The 27739-nt window shown below is 41.6% G+C and overlaps 1 protein-coding gene across 1 annotated transcript; it reads right to left on the bottom strand.

Annotated features, from left to right (window-relative positions):
- On the bottom strand, positions 1 to 27739 carry rnf150b (ring finger protein 150b). The gene is made up of 6 exons (XM_087833478.1): positions 26831 to 27739; positions 11940 to 12190; positions 11528 to 11682; positions 7899 to 7995; positions 4867 to 5122; positions 1 to 3933 (listed from the first exon to the last, which is right to left on the bottom strand). The coding sequence occupies exons 1-6, from the start codon at positions 27285 to 27287 to the stop codon at positions 3815 to 3817; spliced, it is 1335 nt and encodes a 444-aa protein (XP_087689604.1). The 5' UTR covers positions 27288 to 27739; the 3' UTR covers positions 1 to 3814.

Below are 27739 nucleotides of genomic sequence, written 5' to 3' on the forward strand. Positions count from 1 at the left end.
TTCAAGCTTATAACACAAAGCAAGTTTAATTAAAACATTACTCACTGAAAACAGGCCAGGAGGACAAGGCATACAAATCAATCGTCTTCATGTGTTATCAGCCCTCGACCGTTCTAGATTCAGTCAGCATGTGTTAACAGGATACTTGGTGACTGGTGGATCATAGTGTGGGCTAATCCTCAGGTTTGAAGCTGAACCATGAAGACACAGGAAAGGTGAAGTCTTGGAAGCAAAGTCGGAGAATTTCACAACATAAATTCGGTTTCATTGAGAACCTGAGAGAAAAAGAAGCCACTGGGAGGACTGAAGACAGCAACACACAACCATTGTCTTTGATTCCTGCAAATTTGTACCAGCTTGAATGTCCAAATATCAGTCTGTTCATCAGAAAGCTCCAAATTACATTTCCTTTTAATTTTAAAGTACAAGTAAACAGTAAACACAACACTTAAATTTAGCCTTGTTAGGAGAATATTTTATTTTTTCATTGCACAACATTTATATTTATTATGTCTACTTATTTGAGCATTGGAAGTTCTCATAAGATCCAGTTTGCCTGGTGGACCAGTATAGCGCTGGTTTTCCAGTCTGCCCTTTGGTCTCATTTCTCTCATTTTTCATCAGGTTACAGCAAAGAGGAGAGAGGAAAGAAAAAAACAAAACCCAAGATCCAAAACCTTTTACAGAGAAGCATAATAACAACAGTTTAGGCTCATAGCATCAAGGTCCTTTGCAAACTGTGTGTATGTACAATTATACAAATAATCATTAATAATTGGTCAATGCTCAATCACATTGAGAATCATCCAGGCAACAGGTAGACTCGGGAGAGTGGGAAGGAAATCAGTCTTTTTTACAAAAATAAATGTCTCCTCTGGTATCAAAATAGACGACAATCTTTCATCTTTCTCATTTTCGGGAACCTTGTGGTGCCACCGACACCACAATGCGACCGCAGCCCTACACAGTCTGCGTACCAATTTGACAAACTGACAGTGATGCCACGTGGCAAAGTGGACTTGTGTTATATACTTTATTTATTTACATGTTCGGCTTCGAGCTGACGAACACATCCTGATGAAACGCGTTTCCACAAATCTGTCTCTAAAGCTCTAAAAGGATTTCTCTATCCCAGGTACTTTAATTCACAGGAGGTGGTGATAATTTCTTGATCTGTGGAAGTAGCAATAGCATCTAACCTCTACTGTGTGGTGTGCTGACTGCAGATTTGAAAGCGCTTCTTAGGTTTCCTAAGGTTCAGAGAGAGGATCCCTGACTAGCAAGTAAAGGACCCAATCCTTGATTGTCAGGGTTTAAAGGTAAATGTGTCTTTTAAAAAAAAAAAAAAGGCAGCATGAGGCCATGGTAACAGACACGTGTGGTGAGGCAGACGGACAGATGGCTGGACAGTCAAACAAAACAAGGCAACGCTATAGACAGGGTTCCTACGTGGCATCTGGATGTATGACTGCCACAGAAGTTTGCTTAGCTAAGGTTAAGGTGACGGAAGAATGACAAGGGAAGTGTTTCCACTGTGTAGCTTAAAGGGTGGGCAGACTTTGATATCTTGTTCCTAATTAAAATCAGTTCTACATTAATTGCACAAATGATCAGTGCAAAAATTGCAACAAAATACTTCTCTTAGCTCGAGTTGACCCAAAAAGTAGGAATCTCCAACAACCGTTTTAGGCCAACGAGTTCGTCAGAGGCCACAAACCACAACAAACCGGCCCCGTGCTGTGTTCCACCTGAAGCTGAAAATGAAAATCTCAAGTTCACACCTCAGTTAGACCACCTCAGGGACGTCGGAGATTGCAAATTCACTGTTTATGGCCAAATAACTCTACCTTGCTAGGGAACAAAATAAGCCTGTCATTCAGACTACTATAGCGCGGTCAACTCTAAACTTGGATCCCAATTCGAACATCTGATGTTAAAGTAACATAGCACAGCAACTGCAAGCGTAGGAGTTTTTAAACTTATTCCCTTCTCGTGCACTTTGGTGATAGAAATTTTCCAAATGGCTTATGTGGGGAAAAAAAACATTATCTGACCCGGCACTGGCCTAAGTATGGACTCGACAGCTATCTTTATTGCACTTGTATTTTGTGATTAGGGGTTTGAAGAAGAAATCTCAAAACTGTCACATTTTCATCCCATTTTCTGAAATTGTTTTCAGCTTCTAAGGTCTGACTGGATCCGTCTTAATTAATTTAATGCAATTTTCTGCATAACTCGTATCAAGAAAATGGAATTTGACATGTGGACAAAAATACAGTCCGAACTAAACTCTGACTCTTCATTCTTTCTGTCCACTTTATCAGAACAGACCAGAGCTGACATGTGCACACATTGATTGTTTTGCAGAGAATAAAAGTTGCATGTGTAGGCCATGCAGGTGGTTTAAACGGTTATCTTGGGTTAACACAACAAAGGATCGACAGAAATGTTTCTGCTCAGCATTGGAAGAGTTTTAAATATTTCGAAAGATGATTGATACATTATAACGGGATGTCTATTGACCCGATTACCCAAGGTGCAGGACTTATTGCCTCCATATGCACTTCTTGTACAGAAACGCCAGACCATATCAATCCTCTAATTTTCTGTGGAGCCCTGTAATCTACAAACAAATAAAAAAAATGGGGGGAAAAAGTGGTTTAAATTTCATCGCTCTTGCAGACAAACATAGGAACCCTGTTTGGAAACCCAACTGTGGACAGAAAGCAACCAAACTAAATACTGTCAGAGTATTGTTAAGCCTAGAATAATATAGACAGGGAAAAAGAGGGGGGGGGGAATTAAAATAAAACAATACTGTGTGTAATTGCTGTTCAAACTGCAGTCAAACTGTGGTAGTAATTATTTCAGGACAAAGCTACCTCTTTACATAAACTACAGACTAAAGAAAACCACTGTTCAGAGTAGCTTGTGTCCTTTCAAAATAAATGTCCACCTTTGCAAAATGTAAATCATCCACCGCAGATACTCACACACACATCAAGAAACAGGCCCTGCCTGGCCTTTTGGCAGGCAAATTAAAATAAGCTTATTTAACAGAGTTTTCCAATAACGCGAACCTGGAGAGGAAGCGAGCAGTCCACCATGATTGGTTTTTGCTGTTGTGCTTCCCTATTCGGGAAAACCAGGTAAAAGAGAATATTCCAGGAGATCCAGAGAAAAGTTACAGAACGAAACCTTAATCTATATTCACGGACTGCATACAGAAATACAGCCTACTGCTTCTTGAAAGTCCTCAAAGTCAGGAGACAAAAAAAAGTCTTGAAATGAAGGACTCGATCTATACTGCGGAAGCTTGTCAGGGTCAACGAAAGGTTCGTAAGGATATCAAGATGCGAGTCTGACTGAGGCAGAACTGGATTTAACCAAGACATCTGTAGACTGAGTTGCACTGGAGAAAAATCCTGGTTAACGCAAGAACCAAGGAAAGGACTGAGGTGAACACACTGGAAAAGACCCACTTAACTTAGTTTCAATATGTCTGGTCCAGACAAGTTGGTTTGGCGAAATCTTGTATCACATATCCATGTAGAAGAGCCAAGAAGAACCCTGGTGCTGGATCTGGGTTTTAGCATCCACTTGGAACCAGAGAAAACCAGAACCAGATCCTAGGCCTAGCTCAGGTTTTGCTCAGTCGAATGCGGTCAGGTTTGGTTCAGATATTTTTTTCTTTTTCATCATTTTCTTCTTTTTTTTTTTTTTAAATATAACAGTCAGGTCTGTTATTTATCCAATCTGAACCTGATTAGAGCCTGGTTTGGGCCGATTCTGGTTAGGTTCTGCTGTGCTGCTCTCAGGACTTGTCCACCAACTGAGGTTGCTCCAAGGACACTTCCTCGTCTGACAGACCCGTTTCCACAGCGATGACAAATGATGCCACTGAGGCGCTGCTCGCCATTGGCTGAAGCTCACCTGAAAGAGAGAAAAAGAGGGCTATTCCTGAGTTTATGAAGACTTAACTTTTGTTTTTAATTCAGATTACAGAGAGGGTTTGGTCTTTTCAGTTTCACGGTTGTCTGAAAGTCTTGTGTGAAACTCCTTCCAATAATAATGATAAATAAGTTCAATTCAAACAGGTAAAGCCAGCTGTTCTAGTCTACAATAACAATGCAAAGACATTTGGGAGCAATCTAATCTCGGTTTTGCTGAACAGAACCTAGAATTAAGACTGTGTTAATGTCTGTGGCTCAGGACTTCAGGCAGGTCATCTAATTGGCAGGTTGGTGGTTTGAGCCCTGCTCCAGTCTGGATGCTAAAGTATCCTTGGGCAAGACACTGAAAACCAAGTTTCCCCTGATGTGTTCATTGGAGTATGAATGTTAGAAAGCACTTAGAAGTAGAAAAAACTGCTTACATAACTGTATGTGTGAGTAGGTGAATGGGATATGTTGTGTATAGACTGCTTTGAGTGCTCAAGTAGAGCAGAATAGTGCTATATAAGAACCAGTCGAAAGAATGTTAGAAAGGATGACATTAAAGCGTGACACAGACATGGTAGTAATACTTCCAGGACAAGACAAGAGAACGTTTTTCTACAGAGAAATGAAAACATCCCCAAACATCTGCCAAAGTGTCACATTAGCTTTATGTTTCTATAATAGTTTGTAGCATGGTTGGTATGGGACCCTTTCATTCAATAAAATTAAGCTAAAATTGTATTTCTGCTTCCTCTTTTGCAGTCACTCAAATAGAGTGACTATGAAATAAAGAGGAAGTTTAATGTGATCAGGGTAAAGATGCATCACATAGTCAGTGTGACTGCAGTAGCCATGACTGAAGTGAGTTATGGGGCACAGACACCACTGGGTGTCAGTGTACGAGCACTTATCAGATGGAGTGAGTCACCTGTGTGGGTGTCCGTGGTGGTGGTCACAGGGCTGTCCCTCAGGGTGTCAGGGTCCTGGTAGTCCTGTGGGAGCCCGACCCGCCGCACGCCGGGGTCCAGCACCACAGAGGAGCCGCCCTCGCTCAGCGTGCCGTCGCTGGATGCCCCGGACACCACAGCTTCTAGGGCCAGAACCCCAACGCCGCCCACCCCACTTACACGGCCCAGGTCCAGGTCGTAGTCCAGAGGCAGGTCGTCCAGACAGTCTGCGTTCAGCTGTAGCAGAGCGACATGAAAGAAAACCACAGTGTGATTATCCAGCTCCAGGAGCCGACTGACATCATGTCATTCTACCTAAGGCTACGTTCACACTGCAGGCGAAAGCACATCAAATCCGATTTTTTTGACCCTATGCGACCCATATCCGATCATGGTATGACAGTGTGAACGGCGCAAATCCGATATTTTCAAATCCGATCTGGGTCACTTTCGTATGTGGTGCTGAATCCGATACATATCCGACGTTTTAGAAAGCGACTGCTGTTTGAACGGTCATGTCGCATTAAATCCGTCTTTTACGTCACTGACACAAGACAGACACTAATTATCAGCACCGGAGAAGCGCCGGAGAAGACATCGCGAACACTTCCAGGCCATCCCGTGTAAATGTCAGTGAAACTGTTGGGAAGACAACGTGAACATTTTATTTGTACTGTATAATCTGCAGATTCTGACAGAAATCTGTAACTATCCTTTGAAGCACCGCTCCTCTAAAACAGCAATAAGGATCATTATTAGGTTATCTACATTATTATGTAAATAACAAAATAACTTAAAGCAAAAATTGGGAAACGTAAAGTCCGAAGTCTTTATATTAACGGCCATCAGTCAAACAATACTGTTTGCTCTGGGTCTAAACGGAGCGCGTTGTGTGTGACGTCTTCTTTTGCGCATGCAGGCCGCTTTGAGCGTTCACACTAGAGCACGTTTGCTGTCGCATTTTATTTGTAGTGTGAACGAGCAGACAAAAAAAATCAGATTTGATCAAAAAAATCGGAATTGAGCATCAAGACCTGCAGAGTGAACGTAGCCTAAGATACAGTGAGGGTCTAACTAATCAACAACATGTGTGACAGCCATTTTTTAAAAGTTTCTTTGATCTACGTCAGACTTCACACCTTTGTTCTGAGACACAAGCTAACCTCTACTTCTAAGCTTAAAAACGTTTAAGCTCTGAACACTGAGGGTCACAGTCTGAATGACTGAGTTTTGTTACAAACACAGAAAAAAATACTTTTTTACTGGAAAATGATAAAAGCAATTTTTAAATCACTGAACAAATTCAACCTAAATGTTAAACGCAATACAAAACAGATGTCTAATGTAGTAAAGTAAACAGTTCCAGCACCAATGACATTCTCGTGTTATAACTGTCAGTATTTAACATTTTCTACTAGGCTTCTACTCATTTTTGTTGCTTTAATGGCCAGTCCAACATCGGGTATGTTTTTAACAACAAACTGTCAGACAAATACTCTCCACTGATACAAGTTAACGTGATTTTCTTGGCAGATGTAAGTCAGTGGGGTGACCTTTGGTTGAGATGTTCGTTTGTACTTTTACTGTGTGTTTTTCTGTTGTTGCGGTGGTGGACTAAAGCTTCTTCATTTTGAGAAATACGCCTCAATAATAGTTAGAAAATACAAAAAACCACTACACAAATAATAGATAAAAACACCAGTTTGAAGGGAAATATGATAAACGGCATCAACAGGTTGGGTAATGGAATCGGCAATCAGTCATTAAAACTAAGAGGGGGACGTGTCCATGAAGGGTGCTGAGCTAAGTGGATCTTTGAGACCGAGGAGCTGCCCAGAGCCCAGTATAAGATAAATGAGGATTATTTGGAGTGAATCATTCAAAGCTACTCCAGTATATATTTTTTTAAAGGAGAAGAAAGAAAGAGCCTGTCAGTTGCATGAAGTATTTTCCTCTCTTTGATGATGACCTTGCTTTTACCCTTAAAGTCGACTTTTGACAACTGACAATATCTCAATAAAAGACATGGTCTAATGGTTTGATGACCATTAGAAAAGGCTCTGGGTTTCTCCAGGGGTAGCTCCATAGGCAGAGACCACCCTCACTAACCCTTGATGCAAACCTAGTCATTTTGTTTCTAAGCATACCTGAAACATGGCAGAAACCCCTCGGTTCAGAGAAAAGCTTCAAAACATTTACACAGTCTTATCAAATAATTATAGTAAAGCTAGTAAAGGATCATTTCAATCGCAGTCATCGAATACAGCATTGTATGTTTTCTCCCTTCAGTTTTTGAACAAAGGAACACTTTCTGTTTTGCAACTGTTTCTTGCAGCTTGAGGAATTTCCCAACTTCTGGTCTAAAGTGGATATTATCTGACGAGTGTCTCAAAGAATTGCAAGTCGTTGGTCTTTCTTTAGAAGTGAAAACGTTTAAACAGACTCAGAAAACATTAATTTATTGAATTAAGCATTTCCAAAACTGATGACGAACACTTTCATGGAAAACACCTCACATTCTGGTGTGTTTATGTATCACTTGCGCAGACAGACAGTGGGTTACGTCTCTGTCGGTAAGACAGCTGTAAAAACTGAGCATGATTCAGACGTCTGGCTTAGATTAAATTAACATTTTGGAGTTTTGTGACGTGATCCCTTCTTAAGGACAAAACTCACTAAAAAGTTAATTTCTTTCTTTGCAATTTTCACACTCTGAAAAGTGGGTAGGACTGTGGCCTTCATTCTGCCCCCCGAGCCCAATGTTTGACACCCGTGTCTTATCTTCAGCTACCATTACGGATCAGAGGATGCATGACTTGGGGCTGCTATGATAGATCAGCGAAAATATATGAAAAGATCCAGGAAGGATATTATCATCACCCGTTATTTAACCAGCCGTAAACACATCATAACTTTATTGTACAGTCCTAAACTATAAAATCACTTCCTTTCAGGGCTGCATATCCTGCTCTGTGCTCACTCTAGGAAATGTAAAACCCAGTTTCACACTCACAGCGATGCCCAGAGCTTTCAGGATGTTCATCTTGCACATGGGACATGTGCGGTGGTCCAGCAGCCACGGATCTACGCAGCTCTTATGAAACAAATGTCTGCAAAGAAGAAAAACAATAAAATATGGTGAAATCAGTCATTCTACTGTGGATCTGAAAACATTAGAAAAATGCTGTGAGGAAAGACATCACACCTGCTTTCACTTAGCGCCGGCACACAAGAATCTGCGCAAACATGCTTTATTATCCCATGAAACTTGGTTCGTAATCTCATACAGTGCGCCGCACAGCCACAGTGTTGTGAGGTCAAAACAAATAGTCATTGTAGTCACAACCAAAAATACATTTCCTCTAATCACAAGAAAACAATCTGCCCTGAGCTCAACTCAGCAGCTTCCATCGGCACAAAGTGGTTTTGTGATCACATGAAAACAACTGGCAACAATTTAACCCTTTAAAACCGGTCGGAGCGGGCACGCTCTGTTTTGCGTAACTATTTTTAAATCCCAGTAGCTCTGCAACCACGTAAGCTAGCGCAATAATTTTTTTTTGCATATGAAACCAGAGGACTTGTACTTACATCTTATGCCATCAGCTTGTCCTCGGTCACAGTTTCATTCCACATATAGCTTTGCAAAAACTGCATAAAAAGCACTTGCAGCAACAAAAACATAATATTCCAGAAACACGCTTTGCCGATCCGATCAGCTGTTCATAACACTTCCTACATTGGATTAGACGTCAGCGCAAACTATCGCATGTCCGCCATGACCTGCCCGAAACCGGAAGTGGCGTCATTTTTGCAGAAATGTAGTTTTTTACCGTCCGGGCCTCAATGAGCCTATACTGGTGTTTTTAAAAGTTATGTTTGACTTTATGACTTTGTGTCGTTTCTGGGATGCTTAGAACTCATATTGCACTGCTGGAAATAGTTTATTTTGATGCACATGCTGCTTTTTTGCAAATTTGCAAATTTTCGTTTTTCCTGCAGTATATAAAAATTGGTGTATTTCAAAAATAAAACTATGAAGGCACTCAAAATAAATTTCCTGTGGTGGGAAACTAGTTTGTGCAACTTTTTTGTATTTACAGTTTTGAGGGATAAGCCTCTTAAATTTCTCTAACTAGAAATATATGTTAAAAAAACAAAAACGATTTTAAATTTTTTTTTGTAGTTTATTGCACTTTTTTGCAATTTATGTAATTACTATGCACTTAATTCATACATATTATTAAAATCTAGGCTATAATGGTTGTATTGATGTATAGCAACTTGAAATGCTCCCAAAAATGGCTCCACAGCATGTAAAAATATAATATAAGCTCTGGCGGACTTGGTTCTACGGTAGGTCTTAAAGGGTTAATAAAAAGTTCGAATCTGCTGCAACAATCACGGCTTCCATTCAACAAGTTCGGTAGGGCTGAACAAAAAACACTCGACGGGGCGTTTTCTGGCTGGTATTTGAACAGTTTACCAGTGATGGTCATCATTGTCTTTAAATATTTGGATGCTTGTCGTTCTTCTCTCAGTTTTCTCTCATTTTCACAAAGAAATATATAAAATTCTACATGCCAGGGTTCAGCACAGACAACAGCCTGATGGTCAAGTTAAAGTCCACCTTGGTCAGTGACGGGGTTTCCATCAGAGTCCAGAACAACTTTACTTGTGAAGCAACTAAAAGAGGCTGAACCCGCAATAATTAATTTTATTTATATTTTTAAAGGATTTTCACATTAGAATCAATCACATGAGGCTACTGTAGGTTAACAGATTGTTTAGTGACCCTCGTAACATAAAACAGGTATTCTTCTTTGTACAAGTGAAGATGTAAATCATATGTAAATTTGAGTGTCCAGGTGCTCCTCCGGGATTGGTGCGTCCAGGGTGGATGGCTCGCACCGATTGGCTGCGGATAAGAAGAGACCGCCGGGGACTGCCACTTCATTCATCCTCGGCCCAACCCAACCGGCAGACCGCTCACTGTGTCACTATGTTACTATGTTACTTAATGTAAGAGCATGTAGGGGTGGACCGCCTTTTTGTTTGATCAGTTTTCTCCTGTTTTTGTTAGGCAGGGAGGAAAGTGATTGTCGTTTGGTTCATTTCTTTTGGGTAGGTAAGTTGTTTATTCCTGAGATAGGCTACCTTTTGTTTGCTGTTTTGGCCTTGGGTTCACCCTGAAGTTATGATATGCTCCCTTCCTTGGTTTAACTGCACTTATTGTAAATAAATCACTGTCACAAAATATTAAGTGTGTGACGTGCTGCTTGGGGTTGGACGGGGATGGGTCAACCTTTATGTTGTGGTCTGGCCGCGCCTAGACGGGCCATAACAGACTGTAAAATGCATTTAGCAGTACATGTCGCCGACTGTTGCAGATTGCTGATTTGGCTGCAAACATCCAGCAACTACTCATCGAGTGATAGTGAAAAAGTCAGAAGTGGAATGCAAAAAGGGATAAGATGCCATTGGCCTTCAAAGTAAAATATGACCCTTTTAAAAGTGTTGGTTTTAACAGTAAGGCACAACTTTTACCTTGAAGTCCAAGGTTTTCAAGTTTTATTACAGCTCAAATAGTGAAATGCAGAGTGTAGACAAGGACACTACAGACGACTGTGGCAACCTGCTTGTGATTAAAACATTCAAAAGCAGAGTTTTGGTGCAACTGAATTCATCTGAATATCACCAGAAATCCCTCTTTCCTCTTGTCACCGTAGGTTGCTAAGGGCTAAAGTGTAGCCCCCGCAGGCTCAGCTGTTGTCAAGAAAAAAGGTTAATATCACAACAAAGACTGATGCGGTCACAGTTTCTGGTGGGACTGTGTAGTCTGACACACAAGCAGCAAAAACAGTCAGTGACTCGCGGTGGAGCCAACATCTTTTTCCTGTAGTCGACAGCAGCAGCACAAACCAGTAAACATGAAGAAAGGCCTTGTTTCAGCTGCTATCCAAGCCCACTATGTGTTGCAGAAACAGCCCAACTGAAGTGAGAAAAAGTTAAAACCACAGCTGTCTTATTTAGTTTCCATTACTATTAAACGTCTTCTAATCTTTGTCCTCCTCATTCTAGCACTGACACCTGCAGCACTATATTTCAAAGCACTAAGTAATTACTTTGTAATTATTTCACTGATATAGATTATTCACATCACTGCTAATTAAAACATGGTATATTCTTATAGACAGCGCAACCCACCAGCAAATAAAGCATTAAAAATCAGCTGTTTTCAGTAACCCAAACACACTATCCCTGACTAACAGTCGTGTCAGCTCTGAGTCATTTCCCTGCAGACTAACACTTTGAGCTCATAACCTGCGACAGCTACAGTGTGAAGACGTCAGGAGACTCTCTGAGGTCTTTTTCAGTCTCGATGACTGTTTCTTTTGTGGCAGCTAAGCTCCTGCAGGTTACAGTGGCCTGACGAACACCAACTGACTCAAAAACACCATAAAAATACTAAATTAGCTAAAGAGCCCCCACCAAAAAGAAAAAAAGAATAATTGGCACTGTATAGAAGATACTATCCTGATAGTCTTCAAACTCAGCACTCAGTCCTCAAACATAATACGATCCCCATCTTTCAGTCCTTACTTCCACATTTACGTAAGGTGTTTCTGAGGCTGTGGTTACCTGCAGGGCAGGATGCGGACCACGTCGTTGGCCTTATAGCCCTCGATGCAGACGGCGCAGTTGTCAAAGTCGGGCTCGGTCTCCTGGTCGCCCTTCCTGATGGTGCGAAGCTGCAGCTTACTGATGGCCTTCTTCGCTGCGTCACCAAGACGCCGCTGGAGAGACACAGTGAGTCTTTACTTTGAGCTTGTAAAATGTGATTCATGTTTTACAAGCTGAAAACAGAACACTTTCCAATAATGGGCTTGTTATTCAGTAGAGATGAACTACATACTACTTTACTCTTATACTGTAAAGGATAAACCTCTTCTTCTGAACCACCTCATTAACATAGGTTCTAGTTATATGATGCTGTTCCTTCTGTCGTCATAAACTAAGCAGAACAGCAGGAGACGCAGACCCGTGTTCGCACCTGGTTCCGGTCCCGCGCGTTGGCGTATCTGAACCTCTGGATGTAGTAGAAGACGAGCCAGGCGAGGGAGATGATCATCAGCACGATGAAGGAGATCGATACGAACACCACCGACGTCCTGCTCACGTACTTCTGCAGGTTCCTCGTCCCGATGGTGATCGTCATGGTGACCGTCACATTTCGTTCCAACAGCGATACGATCTCGCGGCCTTTTGGCTCCGGGATCATGATGGCGACGACCTCGCTCGCACCTGAAGATGAGGACAGGTGAGAAGCACTTTAAGTCAGTGACAAATGTAAGTCATGCTGGTATAATGTTAGGCAACGATAAAAGGAAATAACGCGATAGAGTAAAACGCACATGCGCAGTGCCTTTATTTTCATATGCACATGGCGGAAAAAGTATGGCAGCAACGGAAAATGAGAAGGGCGAAATTGGATTGTTGAATGAAACGGATGGACCAGAACTGGTTTGTAAAAATGCTGCAACTTCAGTGGTGTGGAACTGGTTTGGCTTTCGTCCGTCAGATACACAACAAAGCACAATATTTGGTAGAGCATGCAGGCGGGTCGTTATTACCAAACCAATTTTATGTGATACACGGCACTTAAAAATCTGTCAAAAATGTTTTAGTAAGACTTTGCTAAGCTATGAAGCTGCACCGCTTGATGGAGTGTTGGAGCGTTACGGCTACCGTAGTCAGGAGCCTCGCGGAGTGATACGCACTGTGCTGCATTGTGTGTGTGTGTGTGTGTGTGTGTGTGTGTGTGTGTGTGTGTGTGTGTGTGTGTGTGTGTGTGTGTGTGTAACCTGTGTATAAGTTTTGTGGATATTATACATGGTTATGGTCATAATATGTCAGCCCATTTCCACCGGAAATGCCTTTTGGTTAAACTGTCAGCAAGGAATTTGCATTTGTTTAAGTGAAAATACATTGATGGGTTTTTTTGCACTAATAAAGTTGTGGAGTTGTAAAGTATTTTGTCTCGCGTCAATTATATCGTTATCGCAAATTTTCAAATATATATTGTGAGAAATATTTTTGGCCATATTGCCCTGCCCTACCCCTTAGTACATATAATAAATAAAGACGTGGTTTTGATGACCATTAGAATATATGTTTGATTTTTCCAAGGCAGAGATCACCCTCACTAACTTCTTATGCAGATCCTTCTTATAAACAAGTGCATTTTTAAGTCTTATAAAAGTTACAAACTCTTGACTCCTGCTGCTCAGGAGCCAAGAGTTTGTAACTCCAAGCATTCTTCTCAAAAAACATTGTTTGGAAACTTTGTCCCAACAGGGTTGCACAACCTAACACACATGTGCTACACTTTTTCCATTTGCTCTAAAACTTCTTTCTAACTCATCCCAAACCAAAAGGGGTTTCACTCTTCACTAACATGGTTTGACCATTTTCTCCTAAACCTTCAGCTCGCTGTAGGATCAACCTGAGACCAGCAAGTCCTACTTTATCTGTTACTCGCAGTTGCCACTTCCTCCAATTAGTTTTATCCTATTTATGCATCATACAATGTCGTACTATTGTTTGTTTTAACTGTGCCTTAGTATAAATGAAGCTTCAGGCCAACTTTACTTCCACTCACTGTGAGAAAACTTTCCAAAAGAAAAAATTAAGCGTTTCCTTTTCAGGGTCTAACAAACATTTAAACTGGGAATCTTAAGTACCCGCTCAAATAATGAGCTCAGTTATCAGCACAAAGCTTTAGACTGCTCTAAACGCTCAGTTTGATAAAGTTTTTTTCCCTACTCCTGACATGACATGACTATAAAAGTAGAAGCTCCGCCCACCTGCTGTTCAAACTCAGTTTATGAGGGGCAGCTAATCAGAACAAAACTGGTTAAATTAATTTAATAGACATTAAATGTTGAACAAACTAAATAATGCAGTGGTCCCCAATCCCCGGGCTACGGGCCGGTACCGGGGTGTGGAATTTATGGTTTTGAGGGTTTTTAAATTGGCTTTTAGTGTTATTTTTTTTGTTGTTTTTAAATCATTTTTATCCTCAACTCTGTTTCCCTGGGTCTTTTCCCGCATGCTATGAATAAAACGCCTTTTTTTGGTACTAATTTTTTGTTGTATTTATCCACGACACCTTAAAGCCGGTCTGTGAAAATATTGTCAGGCATAAACCGGTCCGTGGTGCAAAAAAGGTTGGGGACTGTTGAAATAATGAACAGATGTGCCAACTTCAGCTCATTAGTGTTTCTCACATTGATTTCAAGTTTGGATTTTATGCGTCATTAAAAATAAGTGGCTTAATTCCACTCAAAGCTAAACCTGAGCTAAAAGCTAAAACTTTCGTTTTTGTCAGAAAAGTCCTTCAAAATCAATCGTTTTACCAGAACAGCATCTAAAACTCAAATATATCCTGTCCAGTCATTTACAACACATTTCAGGCTAAGCTGCAGACCATTCAGTTTTTCTGTGCAGAAACAATAACTTCCAATCAACTAATCGACTATCAGCGTTCAAATGACCTTACTTGCATGTTATGCAATGAATTCAGCCAGACTTTAATATTTATTTAACACCATTTATGGATGTGGAAATGTTGATCCGCTTTTTATTTATTTACCTTTTCAGTGTCCAGAAAACTGACTGTTCACTCGACCTCCTTGTTGTGGACGTAACCTCACAGAGTTTGTACTCGACAAACACACCCGCACTAGTAGCCTGTTTATTGATCCAATAACAGCTTCTGCTCAACAAATCCCCCCCATCACTATGGAGACCAGCTCCTCTCCCACGCACAAGGGACTGCCTCTCTAAAAATACTCCGAATACGCGATCTGTGATGCACTGCATATTCAGCATTGGGATGAACACAAGATTATATAAGTGACTCTGCGACTACTATAGGATTATTGCAGGATTTCTATAATCCTACGGCAGATCTGAAACCTCTTAATCACAGGCAGTTTCTCTTGTCAGAGATTTTTTTTTTTTAAACCACAGCACACCAACACATCAACAGAAGAAGAAAAGTAGGAAAGCTGGTTGGGCCTGTTATCAGTTTTTATTTCAGCAGCAGTTCATAACAACAGTCATCTGGAGGCGGTTTATACTGCAGGGTAAAGACCGTACAGAGAGAGAACCCCAACAACCAGATGATTCCTGATAAGAACCCGGAAGCTATGGGCGGGACACGCTCCTTTTTAAGATGAAGAGCGCTCCATTTGTAACTGGCTCTGGGAGGGCACCAATCAGCAACGACCGGGGGAGTGAAGGTAAAGAGAACAGAAGCGCACAGGCCTCTGTGACCCTGTAAGGGTCTGTGAAAGGTGCAGGTTTAGAAAGCTCCTGTTTCCAGTGTACTCACATGTGTCCAGAGGACCAGATTACTGTGATACTGACATCAAACAGTATAGTCAGATTTATCTGATCAATATTTTACATGATTATTCATCAACTTAATCATCATGCATTTAATATAATTTTTTAAGTGTGTGGTTACAGAAGTTTTTCTTGAAATAGATTTTTTTTAAAAAATGAATAAATAAATAAAAAGTGGAAATGGTTGGACACGCGGGGTTGTTGATAGGAAGTTAAGCCAAGAAGGTGGGGCGTTTCTCACCAAAAACACCATCTCATTAAAGGACAGCGGTGGAGATATCTGTGGGTATAGGCAGCTACAGACAGCCATAAGTGATCTTGTCAGAGGTTTGAAGGCAGTAACATTGTTCCTAAAAGTAGTTCTAGATCAAACTTGTTGATCAAAGATTCTCGTTGGCTTGAGCTGAACTAAACTGTGACTTTTTCAGTAAGGAAAACCTCTTTAAAAGGAAAAGGGAAGGTTTGGTTGAGTAAGCAAAGGGATGGGATGGCTGTAGCTCAGGACATAGAGCAGGGTCATCTTCTAATCAGAAGGTTGGCAGTTTGATCCCCGACTGCATACTTTGTTCAAGACACTAAGCCCTGAGTTGCTCTCTGATGTTCATCATGTGTGGATGTTAGAAAGCGTTAACTGCATTTGAGTGCTCAAGAAGACAAACAAAAATCTGTCCATTTACCACTCACATTGGAAGGTGTTAATATCTAAATGTATGGTGCAGGATAACCAATCAGACTCTAGCTTTCATTGGTTCACGTCAAAGTTCTTCCAGAAGTCATGCCCTTAGCAGCTTCCTTTGAAATGCTTCCAACATTCTTTCGAAGCTTCTATCTTAACGAATGGGAAGAAAACAAATATCTGACACTTTACTTCCACGCCCAGCAGGCATGCTTGCTACCACAAAGCTGAAATGTTGTGAAACTATTGTGCACATGCACTCTTTGTTAATTTTCTTCATTTGAGCACCATGTCTCCTCTTTACATGATTTCCATTTCCAATTTACCAAGCTGACTTCTCGAGAAGGCAGACCACACAGGTGGCAACACAACAGAAACAAACATCAGGCCAAAACATTTTATAATGTTAGTGGATCACAAATATCCAGTGATCGGCACAACTGTCCAACTTTGTTAAACCTACAACCTGAAGTGTTGATCTAGGACAAATATTTGGCACTTTTGTGGGCTCGAAGGGCTTGGAGGAGACTTAGAGTTACATTTTTGAACTCCGAGGTCAGATCAGGGTGTGCAGCTGGTAACGATTCGGTGTGTTGCTAAAGGTTGCTCATGGCGCTGGATTGTGAGCTGCACCTCTGAGCCAAACCACAACACCAAGCTTCAACAGCTGCTTATTCTGAAGCTGAAAACACACAAATGCACAAAGACTCATGAATACAGCAAGTTCAGTTCTGCACAACCGAGGAGAAAATTTAATTTGTGTTCGCCTGTCATTTTGGCTGTGTTGATTTAGAGTTGAGGCCATCCTTGTGACTGAGGCCTGACTCAGTACAAACGCACCCTCGTGTCACCCTGAACGCACAGAAAAAAATCCCAGAGGAAGGTTTGTTACCAGACTAAGACTTTGCTTTGAAGCTTTGAAGAAAAAGTTCAATTTCACAATAAAGATTTGACAAGTAGAAACAAGTTCATCTGCAACGTTGAAGTGTTTAACTACAAAAATGCACTCAAAGGAAAAACTCTTTCACAGGTGGTACAAGAATGTCTCACTACAAGTTTATGGCCAGACATTGGCACATTTAGGCAAACGTTTCACAACAAGCTGGGGATTAACTGCAGGAGAAACTGGGAGCAAAGGCTGGCGTCAGAGTTTGTACAGTAACTATATTCAAAAATAATGGAAACAAACCATCCTGAGCCTGGCAACGGAAATATTTTCTCTTCCTCACGACATGCAAATGGATATGCAAGTTGCAGTAAATCAGCTACAGTGTTATATTTCTCCCAACTTCTCTTCAAGAAATTCCTGTGTGGTCATCATAAAGGTACATTTTTTTCTATTTCACAGTTCGCTTAAGGAGTTCCTCAAGGCTTAGTCCACGCTCTTCTTCATTTACACAGAAACATAAGGCTGATTTATACAGATATATTTACGATTTGAATCTCGAACCTCAGAACTCCTAATGTCCAGAGTCCAATCTGTTCTTATTGTAGAGAACAAAAACATGTTTACTTCAACATTTTTGCTCTGTGCCATTACAGGATGTACCGACTGGTAGAAGCTTGTTTGACTTTTGCAACACGAATCACATCAGCAACTCCAGTATGAGTTTGCATTACAATTAGCACATTACGAACAGATAGCAACCCATGCTACATGAATCTAGTGATGATTGATTAATGTAACAAAGAAATGTGAAAACAGTGAATAACAAGACCAGATCTGCCCCAGAATTTTAATAAATTAGCCAAGATTATCCACTCAAGACAATAGTTGGTGTGCTTTGATAATATTGTGCAAAATTACTTAGCTATAGGGATGGTTATCGTTTAGGTTTTATCCGATCCCGGTGCCAAACCGGTACTTTTGAAACGGTGCCGGTGCTTAAACGGTGCTCAAACCGGTGCTTAAAGAATGGAGAACACAAAATTGGTCTAAAAACCTCTCATGTTCAGCTGTTTTTTTGTAAAAAGATAACAATGTTAGCCTTTTCTGCAGCTATGGGGCATATATGGCATCACTCTTGGCTGGAAGCAGTGCTTAAACAATGGAAAAAACACAAACTTTGTCCAAAAACCTCTCATGTTTAACTGTTTCCCACTTTTTCTTTGGTCATTTTAGCCTTTTTGGCCAGGGTGAAGGGAGTATCTGCCATCAAACAAGAAGACAGCCACATGTAGCTATGATGATGTTTGCTAGTTCACCTTACATGATCTGACACTGGAGCTGAGACATGCATCACACCCTTCAGTTGACCCAGCTGCTGTCAGTGAAAAAGTGCCTCTCAAGAAGCCAAACTACACAACGGGACTGAAAAACCAGCAGTAACAGGTCTGATGGAGTGATGAATACAAATTTAAACTTCTGCTTTAAAAATCATTTTCAGTATGTAAAAACTGTCATGGGTTGGGGCTAATACTGCAGACAGTGTTGTTGGAGATATTACAAGAATTGATTGTTCTGATCTGTTGATACACTGCTAAAAAAAAAGAAAAACAAAAAAAAAGGATGTTAAAAACTGTAAAGTAGCAGCATAATTACTAAAGATGAAAGGAATCAATTACTTCAGACTGCCAGCATTTTATAAATGCATTTCAAGCATTTTGCCTCCTGGTTCATTAAAACAGGAATATCTGATCAATTTAATTTTTGTTTATTTTATTGTGTAACTTGAAGGTTTTCGGGTTTTTATTCTAGACTAAATGATGGAGACAACACACGAACACAAAAATTGATTAGTCTTGCCCTAAAAATAATCCCCTGGGATCGTTATGTTATGATGAGATTTTTATTTTCCAGTTAAACCTACAAACTACACGATAACTGCAATTTGGTCAGTCTCTTTAGTAAGGTTGTTTTTTGTTTTAAAAACTCAAGTAAATCTCTACATGGAACCAATAGCAGACGAGCTTCAGATCTGTGAAGGCTTTGAGCTCCTCTGCAAATGTTTCTGTATTTCAGGTGTTATGTCATTTTTCTAACTATAGAACGCAGTGAGACCGATTCAGCTCGCAGTCATCAGCAGCTCCCAACTAATCTGCCGGATAAACGGTGGGACGATAAAGCAGCTGATTCCACATAGACCTTTTTTTCCAGGTGGATTAGCAGTGCTTCAGAGTGAATTCCTGACCAACCGAGGAATTCACCAACTTGATTTTCACTCTGACAGTACTGATTTCCATCGATATCAGATTTTTAAAGCCCCTCTACAACCAGAAATCCTGCATGTGGATGTTTTGGCATCACTTTCCTGCCACATCAACTTATTTTGCCATAAACTGACCAAAAAGCTAAATAAAGTCTCAGTTTTCCAGAGTGCCAGAGTCACTGCGTTATTTGTTGTTTATTGTAAGCTGTGTTATTTTTACTCTTTATCATGCTGCTGCAACAACAATTTGCCTTATGGGACCAATAAAGTATCCATCCATCCAATCATGACTACTGGAATAGTTTCTGGGTTTTTCCAAGGGTGGCTCCACAGGCAAAGACCACCCACACCTCATTTTCTTCTATAAGCAGGTCGGAAATATGACAGAAACCTCTCAGCAGGGTTCTCGTAGGCTTTCAAGAGATAAAAAGTTAAACTAATGTTATTTTGTCCACGTCTATCAATTCAATTTAATTTCTAAATACATTAAATTGTAAAGAGGTCGGTTGCCAGTTGTGGTGTAACAGAAAAGAAGAGACAAAACATTAAGGCCTTGTGACCGGGATTTCCTCATGTGGAACTTCATTATTTAGGCGAGAAACAGAATGTCAGGGACACAGTGGCTCATTATAGTAATGGGTGATGTACAGATAGGAAGTTGTGTTGTCACTGGTTGGCTGTGCTGCACAAACTAATAAAAAACAAAAACCTACTGTGAAGCCAAGAATGGCTACAAGCAACCACAAGCAGGACAAATTAATCGAATCACCAAAAACAAAGTGTTTGTACTGAGGAGTATTATGCCTACAGGCTCAGTAGTAAACATGCCTTTAAAAAATTGCCTGGAAAAGGACCAATGTGAGCTCAGCTTTGGGCAAAATATAGGAGAGGACCTGTTACGTGATCACTGTGTACCCTTCTGGACAGAGGCATGAAGCCATCAGTCCTTCTGCTGGTTGAACTATTTAAAAATTAAAACATTTACTGTTTACAGCAGAGTTTCAAAATCACATTTCAAAACTGGAGCAAATTCTTCCCTTTTTCTCTTGCCTCTGTCACATCAGCACCTCATTACTGAGTATTTTACAAATCAGCACACTCATTTCTCATCTACAGCTGTTTTATTCAAAATGCGATGGCTCGATGCCTGACAGGCGCCCGCAAATCAGGCCACACGTCCCCTGTTTTGGCTTCTTAACACTGGCTCCCAATACATTTTAGAAACGATCTGAAGACTTTATTTGTTTTTAAGTCATTAAATTGTGTTTGCACCTTCTTACCTTTCTGATTTTCTAAAAGATCACTGAGGTCAGCTGACCAGATGCTTCTGGTTGTACCATGACTCAGATTAGAGCCTTTACAGTCTGGCCCTTCAACTTACAACTTCACCAAAACCCGTCTGAAAATTCATTTTTATTCCTTCGTATTTAAACCCGATGGCCTGATCAGTTTGTTTGCTGTATTATGTTTCTTTATGGCTCCTATTGTGGTACTCTTATTTGGTTAACACTTGTTATTTCGCCCGCTGCTTCACTTTACTAATGTTTGCATTAACTCTCTGCAGAGCCTCAGGACTCATGTTTCTAACATTAACTTCACTGTTTGTCATTTCAGCATGCTGAACAGTCGGTTGTCTGTGTTTGCATACCTTCAACTTCACATTTTTGAGGCTTGTTTGTGTTTGCTAGACTTCCTGAAACAGCAGCAAAAGCCTGGAGAGGCAGAGAGAGCTGCTGGTGCTGTCCAGGCTGCACATCGATGCAGCGCTGCTCTAACAGTGTGCAGGAATCAGTTAAAATATGTCAGCACTACACTGGAATTATTAACAGCAAGCAAATAATTTTCCTGCTTGTTTCAATCCATTTAATAACACACAAAACAGAACCAAAGTTTTTTGCTCAATTAACCAAAGAAATGCCCCTTAGAAAAGTCATGATTTTCCTTTGGAGAAAGTTAATTTTTCTTTATTGTGCAGCAAAAACCCTGCAAATAATTGTTGGTCGCAGCTGATTGGACAGTAAACAGCATCTTTTGGTTTAGGACCGACTGTTTGATAAAGGAACAAAGGTTCAAGACCACACTCTAAACAAAAACATTTTGCACAGTTGCCTGCCTTCTGCAGATGATTCATGATAAACCTAATCAGCAGATTAATCGTGATTCATCCTCACCTACTGCGAGTATTTAATCTGCAGCTTTTCTGCTGATCAGTGAAGTCAGTTTCCAGTCAAAAATGTTACTGTGTTGTTATATAATGTGGTGAAGAGGCAGGAAAGCAGGAGGAGAGAACGAGTGGAGGAAACCAAGCAGGGCCTCAAGTCAGAGTCAAACCCAGGCTGCTGCATTTAGCCTTTGTGGCATATAGTCGCCTGCTCAGCCTGCGAGATAAACCGGCACCCGGTGAAGTCTCAGCAGCAATGCTCTAACTCAGGAGTCGGCAACCTGCGGCTCTTTAGTCCGTATAGGTTTGGTAAAATAAAAATAAATTAGAAGTATTTAGCTGAAGTGTATTTTATTTATGTTAGTTCTTTTTAAACTTGTAGTCTAAATTGTTAGATTATTGTGATATTGAAATATAAAAATAAAATTATATTCTATTATTTTTTTCATCGCTCAAAATAAGCGTCGCACTTGCGGAAGCCGGTGTACCCGCCCGGCTGTAGCTTTTCAGCCCACAGCCCGACACATACTAACGACAGACGTTGTTGCACAGACGTTAAGGCGGCGAGGCGTGATTGCAGGTCCCACTCAGGTGCGTCCGCTGCAGACCACGCCCCGCCACACACATTAACCAGGTAAAATACATATTTAGGCAGAATTGTGCAAATATCTATTTTTCATTTTTTAGCAGCATAGTGCTTTTTTTCCAATTATTTTTTAAAAGTCAGGTCAAGGCTCCAAAAGCCCAAAGGCGATATAAGGGTGGCTCACAACAGTTTTTGTTTGCTGGATCATTTTAGTTCAGCTGGGTGTCTTTTCTTTTGTTATATTTCTTTAAGAGTTCAAAATGTGTTAATTACATAAATAAAATGTAATTTTCTCTGTAGCACTTCATGGATTTCATAAGCAACACACCTTAGTTGTTCACACAAAGCATAAAGGTAAAAAACAATATATACAGTGTTATCTTCATTTTAGATGTCAAAAAGTATTTGCGGCTCCCAGTGTTTTCTTTTGCGTGGAAACCGGGTCCAAATGGCTCTTTGGGTGTTAAAGGTTGCTGACCCCTGCTCTAACTGAATCTGACTTTCTGGCATGTGATGGCCCTCACTAAGTACATGAGTCAACTTTTAATAAGAAGCCAAATGATTACATGTCCAAACAACACAGCGTCGTTGAACTTGTGGATGACCGGCCAGCTGTTGAACTTCTGGAAAAATTATTTAACCGGCACTCAACTGTGCAAAGACTGGTTTGCAGAAAATAACCCGGACACAGAAAAACGTCATGAGAAACTGGATTTAAAGCAAACCAACCACCCAGGGCTTTTTTTCCCCCCTTCCTGAATTCATGGCATCTAAATATGGGTGTGTAGGCCTGCCAGGGATCCCTGAAGGAGTTTCCAGCTGTCAGAGAAACAGCTGTTACTTCACTCAGCAGCAGAGCGACTCAAAAGAACACCACTTACGGTGCTACAGAGCAGTCAGCCCTGTTATGTAACAGCGCTAAATCGTGACCAACATCAAACGTCACATGGAGTTTGTCTGGACATAATCGAATGACAGGAGCCTGTTTTCCATAATCAGTCACTGTGGATGCAGCGGGGCCGGGAATCCCTGATCCACACGACTGTTTCTGTCAGAGAGGCACTGTGTGGATGACGGCCACTGACAGCATCGTTTAACAAATGGAAATAAACTGATAAAGAAGCATCACAGACCTTCAGTCAGCAACTCTGAGACAATCTCTGATTTCTATCTCTTCCAATCCAGTGGATGCAAATAAAAGGTCAAAAAATTACTACTTTCTTGTTAAGAAGTCTCCAAAATATTCTTTTTTCTATGAGCTAAATGCTGAAAACTTAAATCTCAAACAAAAGAGAGAAGACTTGACAAAACTTTACAAAATACAGCTTCACAGAAAGAGCCCTTGGTGGTTGAGTCTGCAGCAATGAGCCCATTCAACCTGTAACGAGTCTGCATTTGTGATCGTTACTACACAGAGGGGATCTTCGGACTCAAAATGGTCTGTTCGATAAGCGACTATGCCCGTAAGTACAACTGTGCCACACATACAGCACTGTGTCCCAAGCCTGCCCTCATTTCTTTACATTTTGAGTCAGACTTCCCTTTAATTTGTTTACACTGGTCTTGAGCAACAGCTCTGCAGGCTCTCTGAAGGTCTTTCAACATTTTTCTTATGACTTTGGCTGCCTTTCCACATATTTTCAGATCAGTCCTTGTAACAGACCAGTTTCACAGGAATGTTTTGTTGTGTGTTAACACTGACCTATGAATCATTTAAGCATGAAAAACCCACCTAACTCACAGGACCAATGTTGCGTCAATAAATAACACAACTTATCAAATATTTTAAATTCCGTATTTATGCACTTTGTTACTAGCAGCCTGTTACACAAGTACATAATTTGTTCCCAATTCTTTAGTTTGAAAAATACAGTCTGACAGACGTTAAATATTTTTGCACCAACAAAGTGATTCCTAAAGAGTTATTAGCTGAAAAATCAGCATCTCTCAGTCCTTAAAGATGTTTTGGAAACTATACAAGTGGCGGACAAAAGATGAAGTAGCCGACTTCAAAACAGAACAGAAATAAGCAGCAAAAACCCGACTCCGGATCTGCGAGATGCAACCGACCCTTCAGTTGATCTCAGGTTGGAGGCTTTGCCACAGTTTGGCGCTGCATTTCAACCAGTGGTGTTGGACACCTTCTCAAAGCTGATGGAATTATGAGCACAGAGAAGTACTGTCAAATTATAACCCACCATGCAGTACGGCCAAGAAAGCGTTTGATTGTTGACAGCTTTATTTTTCAGCATGCCAATTTTACCTAACACGCAGCCAATACAGTAAAAGCATACACAGATAGGAAGGGAAAAAAATGCACACACGTAGTTGAAAACTATTGGTCATGGACTGGTCCCACAGCCCAGACCTCAGCATTGTCGTTTGGATCATCGCGATAAAGAACAGAACTAAAAGGACCCAAAACATGAAGCCTGGAGAACCGTTCCTGAAGACTACTTAAAGAAATTACAAGAAAGTTCAGGTTGTGTTGACGAATTAAGGTCATCATATCAAAAACTGACTTTCAGTTTCACTTCATTTGTACCACCTGTTACATACTGTATTTCAATACATGGAAATACAGTATGTAAGGCAGGTATTTCCCATTTTCCTAGCAAAATATAAAGAAATGAGGGGGCGGAGTCTGTGCGGCACTAACAGAATAAGCACCTCATATGTCAAAGGAGACGAAAGGAAGATGTATCCTGGTGTGTTTATGGTACAAATCTGAGCATCAAAGACCTGGAGACAAAGATGACTGCAACATTAATGATCCTTCTACATACAGGTCATCTACAGACATCTGTTCAGCTTCACTTCCACAAGATAAGAGTTTATTGCCCAAAACTCTTTATGACTCGAGCTGAAAGACACAGTGAGTGTGGAGCATTTTAATGCAAATTGAATCCGATTCAGCACGGGTAGAGTAACGCACTGAACAGAAATACAACAGGTGCTGAGGAACATTAAAATCCACTAATGTTTTTAGACATGATGGATTTCTTTATAACAAACCTGCATCCTTGTTCCAAACTCCAAAACTTTTCTGCTAGATAATCTTGGCTTTCCTGCCTGAATCTGCTGTGCAACTCACTTTTTAGATATTCAAATGCATGCCCGCCCGCATCAGTTCATGAGGAAAATGTTAATATTCATAGATATACAATATGAGCATATAGAGAGTCACAACCATGAATATAAATGAACTCAAATAACTGTACACTCTGTCCTGAACTGGGGTGTTATAACCCGTGTAGCCAACTCAAACTTTTACTGAGCAGACTTCTTGCAGCGGTGGCATCAGATTACAGCACCACGCTCATAATTCAGCGAGGTCTTTAAAAAGAGCCACTCTGTAAAGCAGACTGCATGACCAGGTGCCTGATTTCATACGTCTGTGGCAATAAGACTGAACTCAAATATTAAAAGGAAAGGTCCCATACTTTGGTTTACATCGTGTGTATTTTGTGATTTATTTTTATTATTTTTTTCCAATTTGCGACCCAAAAAATCCTCGCGGGACTATTTTGAAAGGTCAAACGCCGATAATCATTTAGCCCCTGTGCTTCCTGCCAGTACGCTGATCAGACTGTGCAATTCGCCAACTCCACCGCCCTGAAGATGCTGGACCTTGTTCAGATGTGAAGACCTCAGTGAGCAAGAGACACACTCTAACCAGAACGTGCAGCAGGTGGAGGACTGGTTCATGTGTCAGTAGGGTGAGCTCACAAAGGCCGAGGAGCAGAACAAGAACTGCAAGCTTCAGTTCAATGCTGTGGAGTCTTGAGTCTGAGAAACTCAGAGTCTATGCTATTCCTTGTCACAAGGAAAGGATAGCATGACTCGAAGTTTTCAAGAGACTGAGAGAGTACTTTCTTTTTAAGAACAGCTTTTATGGGTGAACTGACAAGTTTCCTGCTTCAGGGTCGGCTATCCCTCCACAATAAAAGGAGCCAGCTGAGGTGGTTCAGCCATTTGATTAAGATGCCTCCTGGGTGAGGTGTTTCGGGTATGCCCTCACAAGAGGAGGCCCTGGGTAGGCTCATGTCATATCCTGACATGACAGAGAGATTATGTCTCTCAACTGGCCTGAGAAAGCTGAGAGAGCCAGAGGAGGTGGACAAGGAGAGGAAGGGCTTCTCCACTCAGACTGCCACTGCCTAGAAAAGCAGCAGGAAATGGACGGACGGGTGGTTTGGTGGGTGCAACCGTGAGATTTCATGAGTGTGTTTACTTCAGACTTAACTTGTTAAGTGTTCTAGCCATTCACTTCACCCTATAATCCAGGGATGGCCAACTCCAGGCCTCAAGAGCTGGTGTCCTGCAGGTTTTAGATGTGTCCTTGAATGGCGAAATTACCTCCTCAACATGTCTTGAAGTTCTGGTAATGAACTAGTCATTTGATTCAGGTGTGTTGACCCAGGGTGATATCTTAAACATGCAGGACACCAGCCCTTGAGGCCTGGAGTTGGCCATCCCTGCTCTAATCTAAATGGGGCAATTTCTTGCCCCAACAGGTGAGACCAAAACACCAACCACAACATATAAAAATGAGTCAAACCAATGGGTGGTGTCAGTGTGGCTATGTTCTACTTCTTCTACTTGACACCAACTTAACCTGTACACACATCTACATTTTACCCTCAACTATTTCTCAGAGTCCACAGTAAAGCAGTCCCCAGTTTAAGTGCACTCCTCCTTGGACTTGACATCAAACTAAATGACTCTGAAAGATGCAACACATCCCGTATAACAGAAATACCTCGTGAGTTGGACTCTTTCCATGACATTTTTATTAAGAAATTAAGATGAACACTGAACACGTTACCTTTAATCCCCGTAGTTCACCCCAGCAGCAAACTACCCAACTTAGAAAAGCTAAGCAAAGCCTCCTTCACAGAGGGAGGAAATCGAGTTAAATGCGCATTTATTTGGGTGAATAAAGCAGAGCATCATCTACCTGGGTGAGGCATGGTGATGGTGTCGTTAGTGTTGGTGGAGCCCACGTTAAAGATGACCACCGCAGAGGCGTTGTGAGCTGCAGCGTGGCGGATCTTGTCCTTGTAGGTGCAGTTGCCCCGGGCTATGAGCGCCACCCAGGCCCCGGTCTGAGCGGGCACCGCGAAGCGGGTGTTGGGGTCGCAGGCCTGGCGGTCGAGCGGTGCTGCGGGCAGGACCAACACCCCCTTGGCGTCCCGCTTCGGAGAGTGCTCGCCATATCGCCCGCACTCCGTCTTCTCGGTGCGCAGCTCCGAGGTGGCCGGGTCCACGTAGGTGATGTTGACGAAGGCGGTGTACCACTCCTCCCGCTCGGCCACGGTGAAGTCCAGGCACAGCAGGTGGACGAAGCAGAAGGAGAGCAGCCACGTAGAGAGGGCCAGGCTGCGGCAGGCCGCCACCAGCGAGCCCGGGGCCATGACGAGCCTCCCCGGGGTGAGAGCGAGCTGTGTGTCGGTAGGTCGGAGGAGCCCGGTAGCTTCAGCGCTGGAGCCTCCTACTCCACCATGCTAAAAGGCAAAACCACCAGGAGCGTGTTTAACTTTATACTCCCCTTTTTTCACACGAAAGAAAAAAGAATCTGTTTTTAGCCGCTCCCCTCCACTACTCTCAGGCTACCTAGCAGCAGACGCCTGTTAGCAGTCTCCATTTCCAGCCTCCACCGTTAACTCGATGAGAAACACCCACGAAAAAACCCCTAAATGCGCACAACTGAAATGAGAAATCACCACAGCAGTGACGCGACGTGAGCCCACCGAAGTGAAGCACCAGGCGGTTGGCTGAGTGCGCGCACACGTTAATAATTTGTTGGAGATTTAAAGCTAAGTGCAGCTGCAGCAGCAGGCCAGCGCGGCTGCATTGTTTTGACTGG

The sequence above is a fragment of the Neolamprologus brichardi genome, chromosome 3 (genome assembly GCF_056152115.1).
Source record: "Neolamprologus brichardi isolate AB-2024 chromosome 3, ASM5615211v1, whole genome shotgun sequence".
NCBI classification, from domain to species: domain Eukaryota; kingdom Metazoa; phylum Chordata; class Actinopteri; order Cichliformes; family Cichlidae; genus Neolamprologus; species Neolamprologus brichardi.

Excerpts from the sequence above, each read along its gene's own strand:
- rnf150b (XM_087833478.1), bottom strand. The coding sequence starts at position 27,287 with ATGGCCCCGGGCTCGCTGGTGGCGGCCTGCCGCAGCCTGGCCCTCTCT. Across the intron at positions 12,191-26,830 it reads CATCACCATGCCTCACCCAG|GTGCGAGCGAGGTCGTCGCC; the intron begins GTAGATGATGCT and ends CCTCATCTTCAG. Across the intron at positions 3,934-4,866 it reads CACCACGGACACCCACACAG|GTGAGCTTCAGCCAATGGCG; the intron begins GTGACTCACTCC and ends TCTCTCTTTCAG.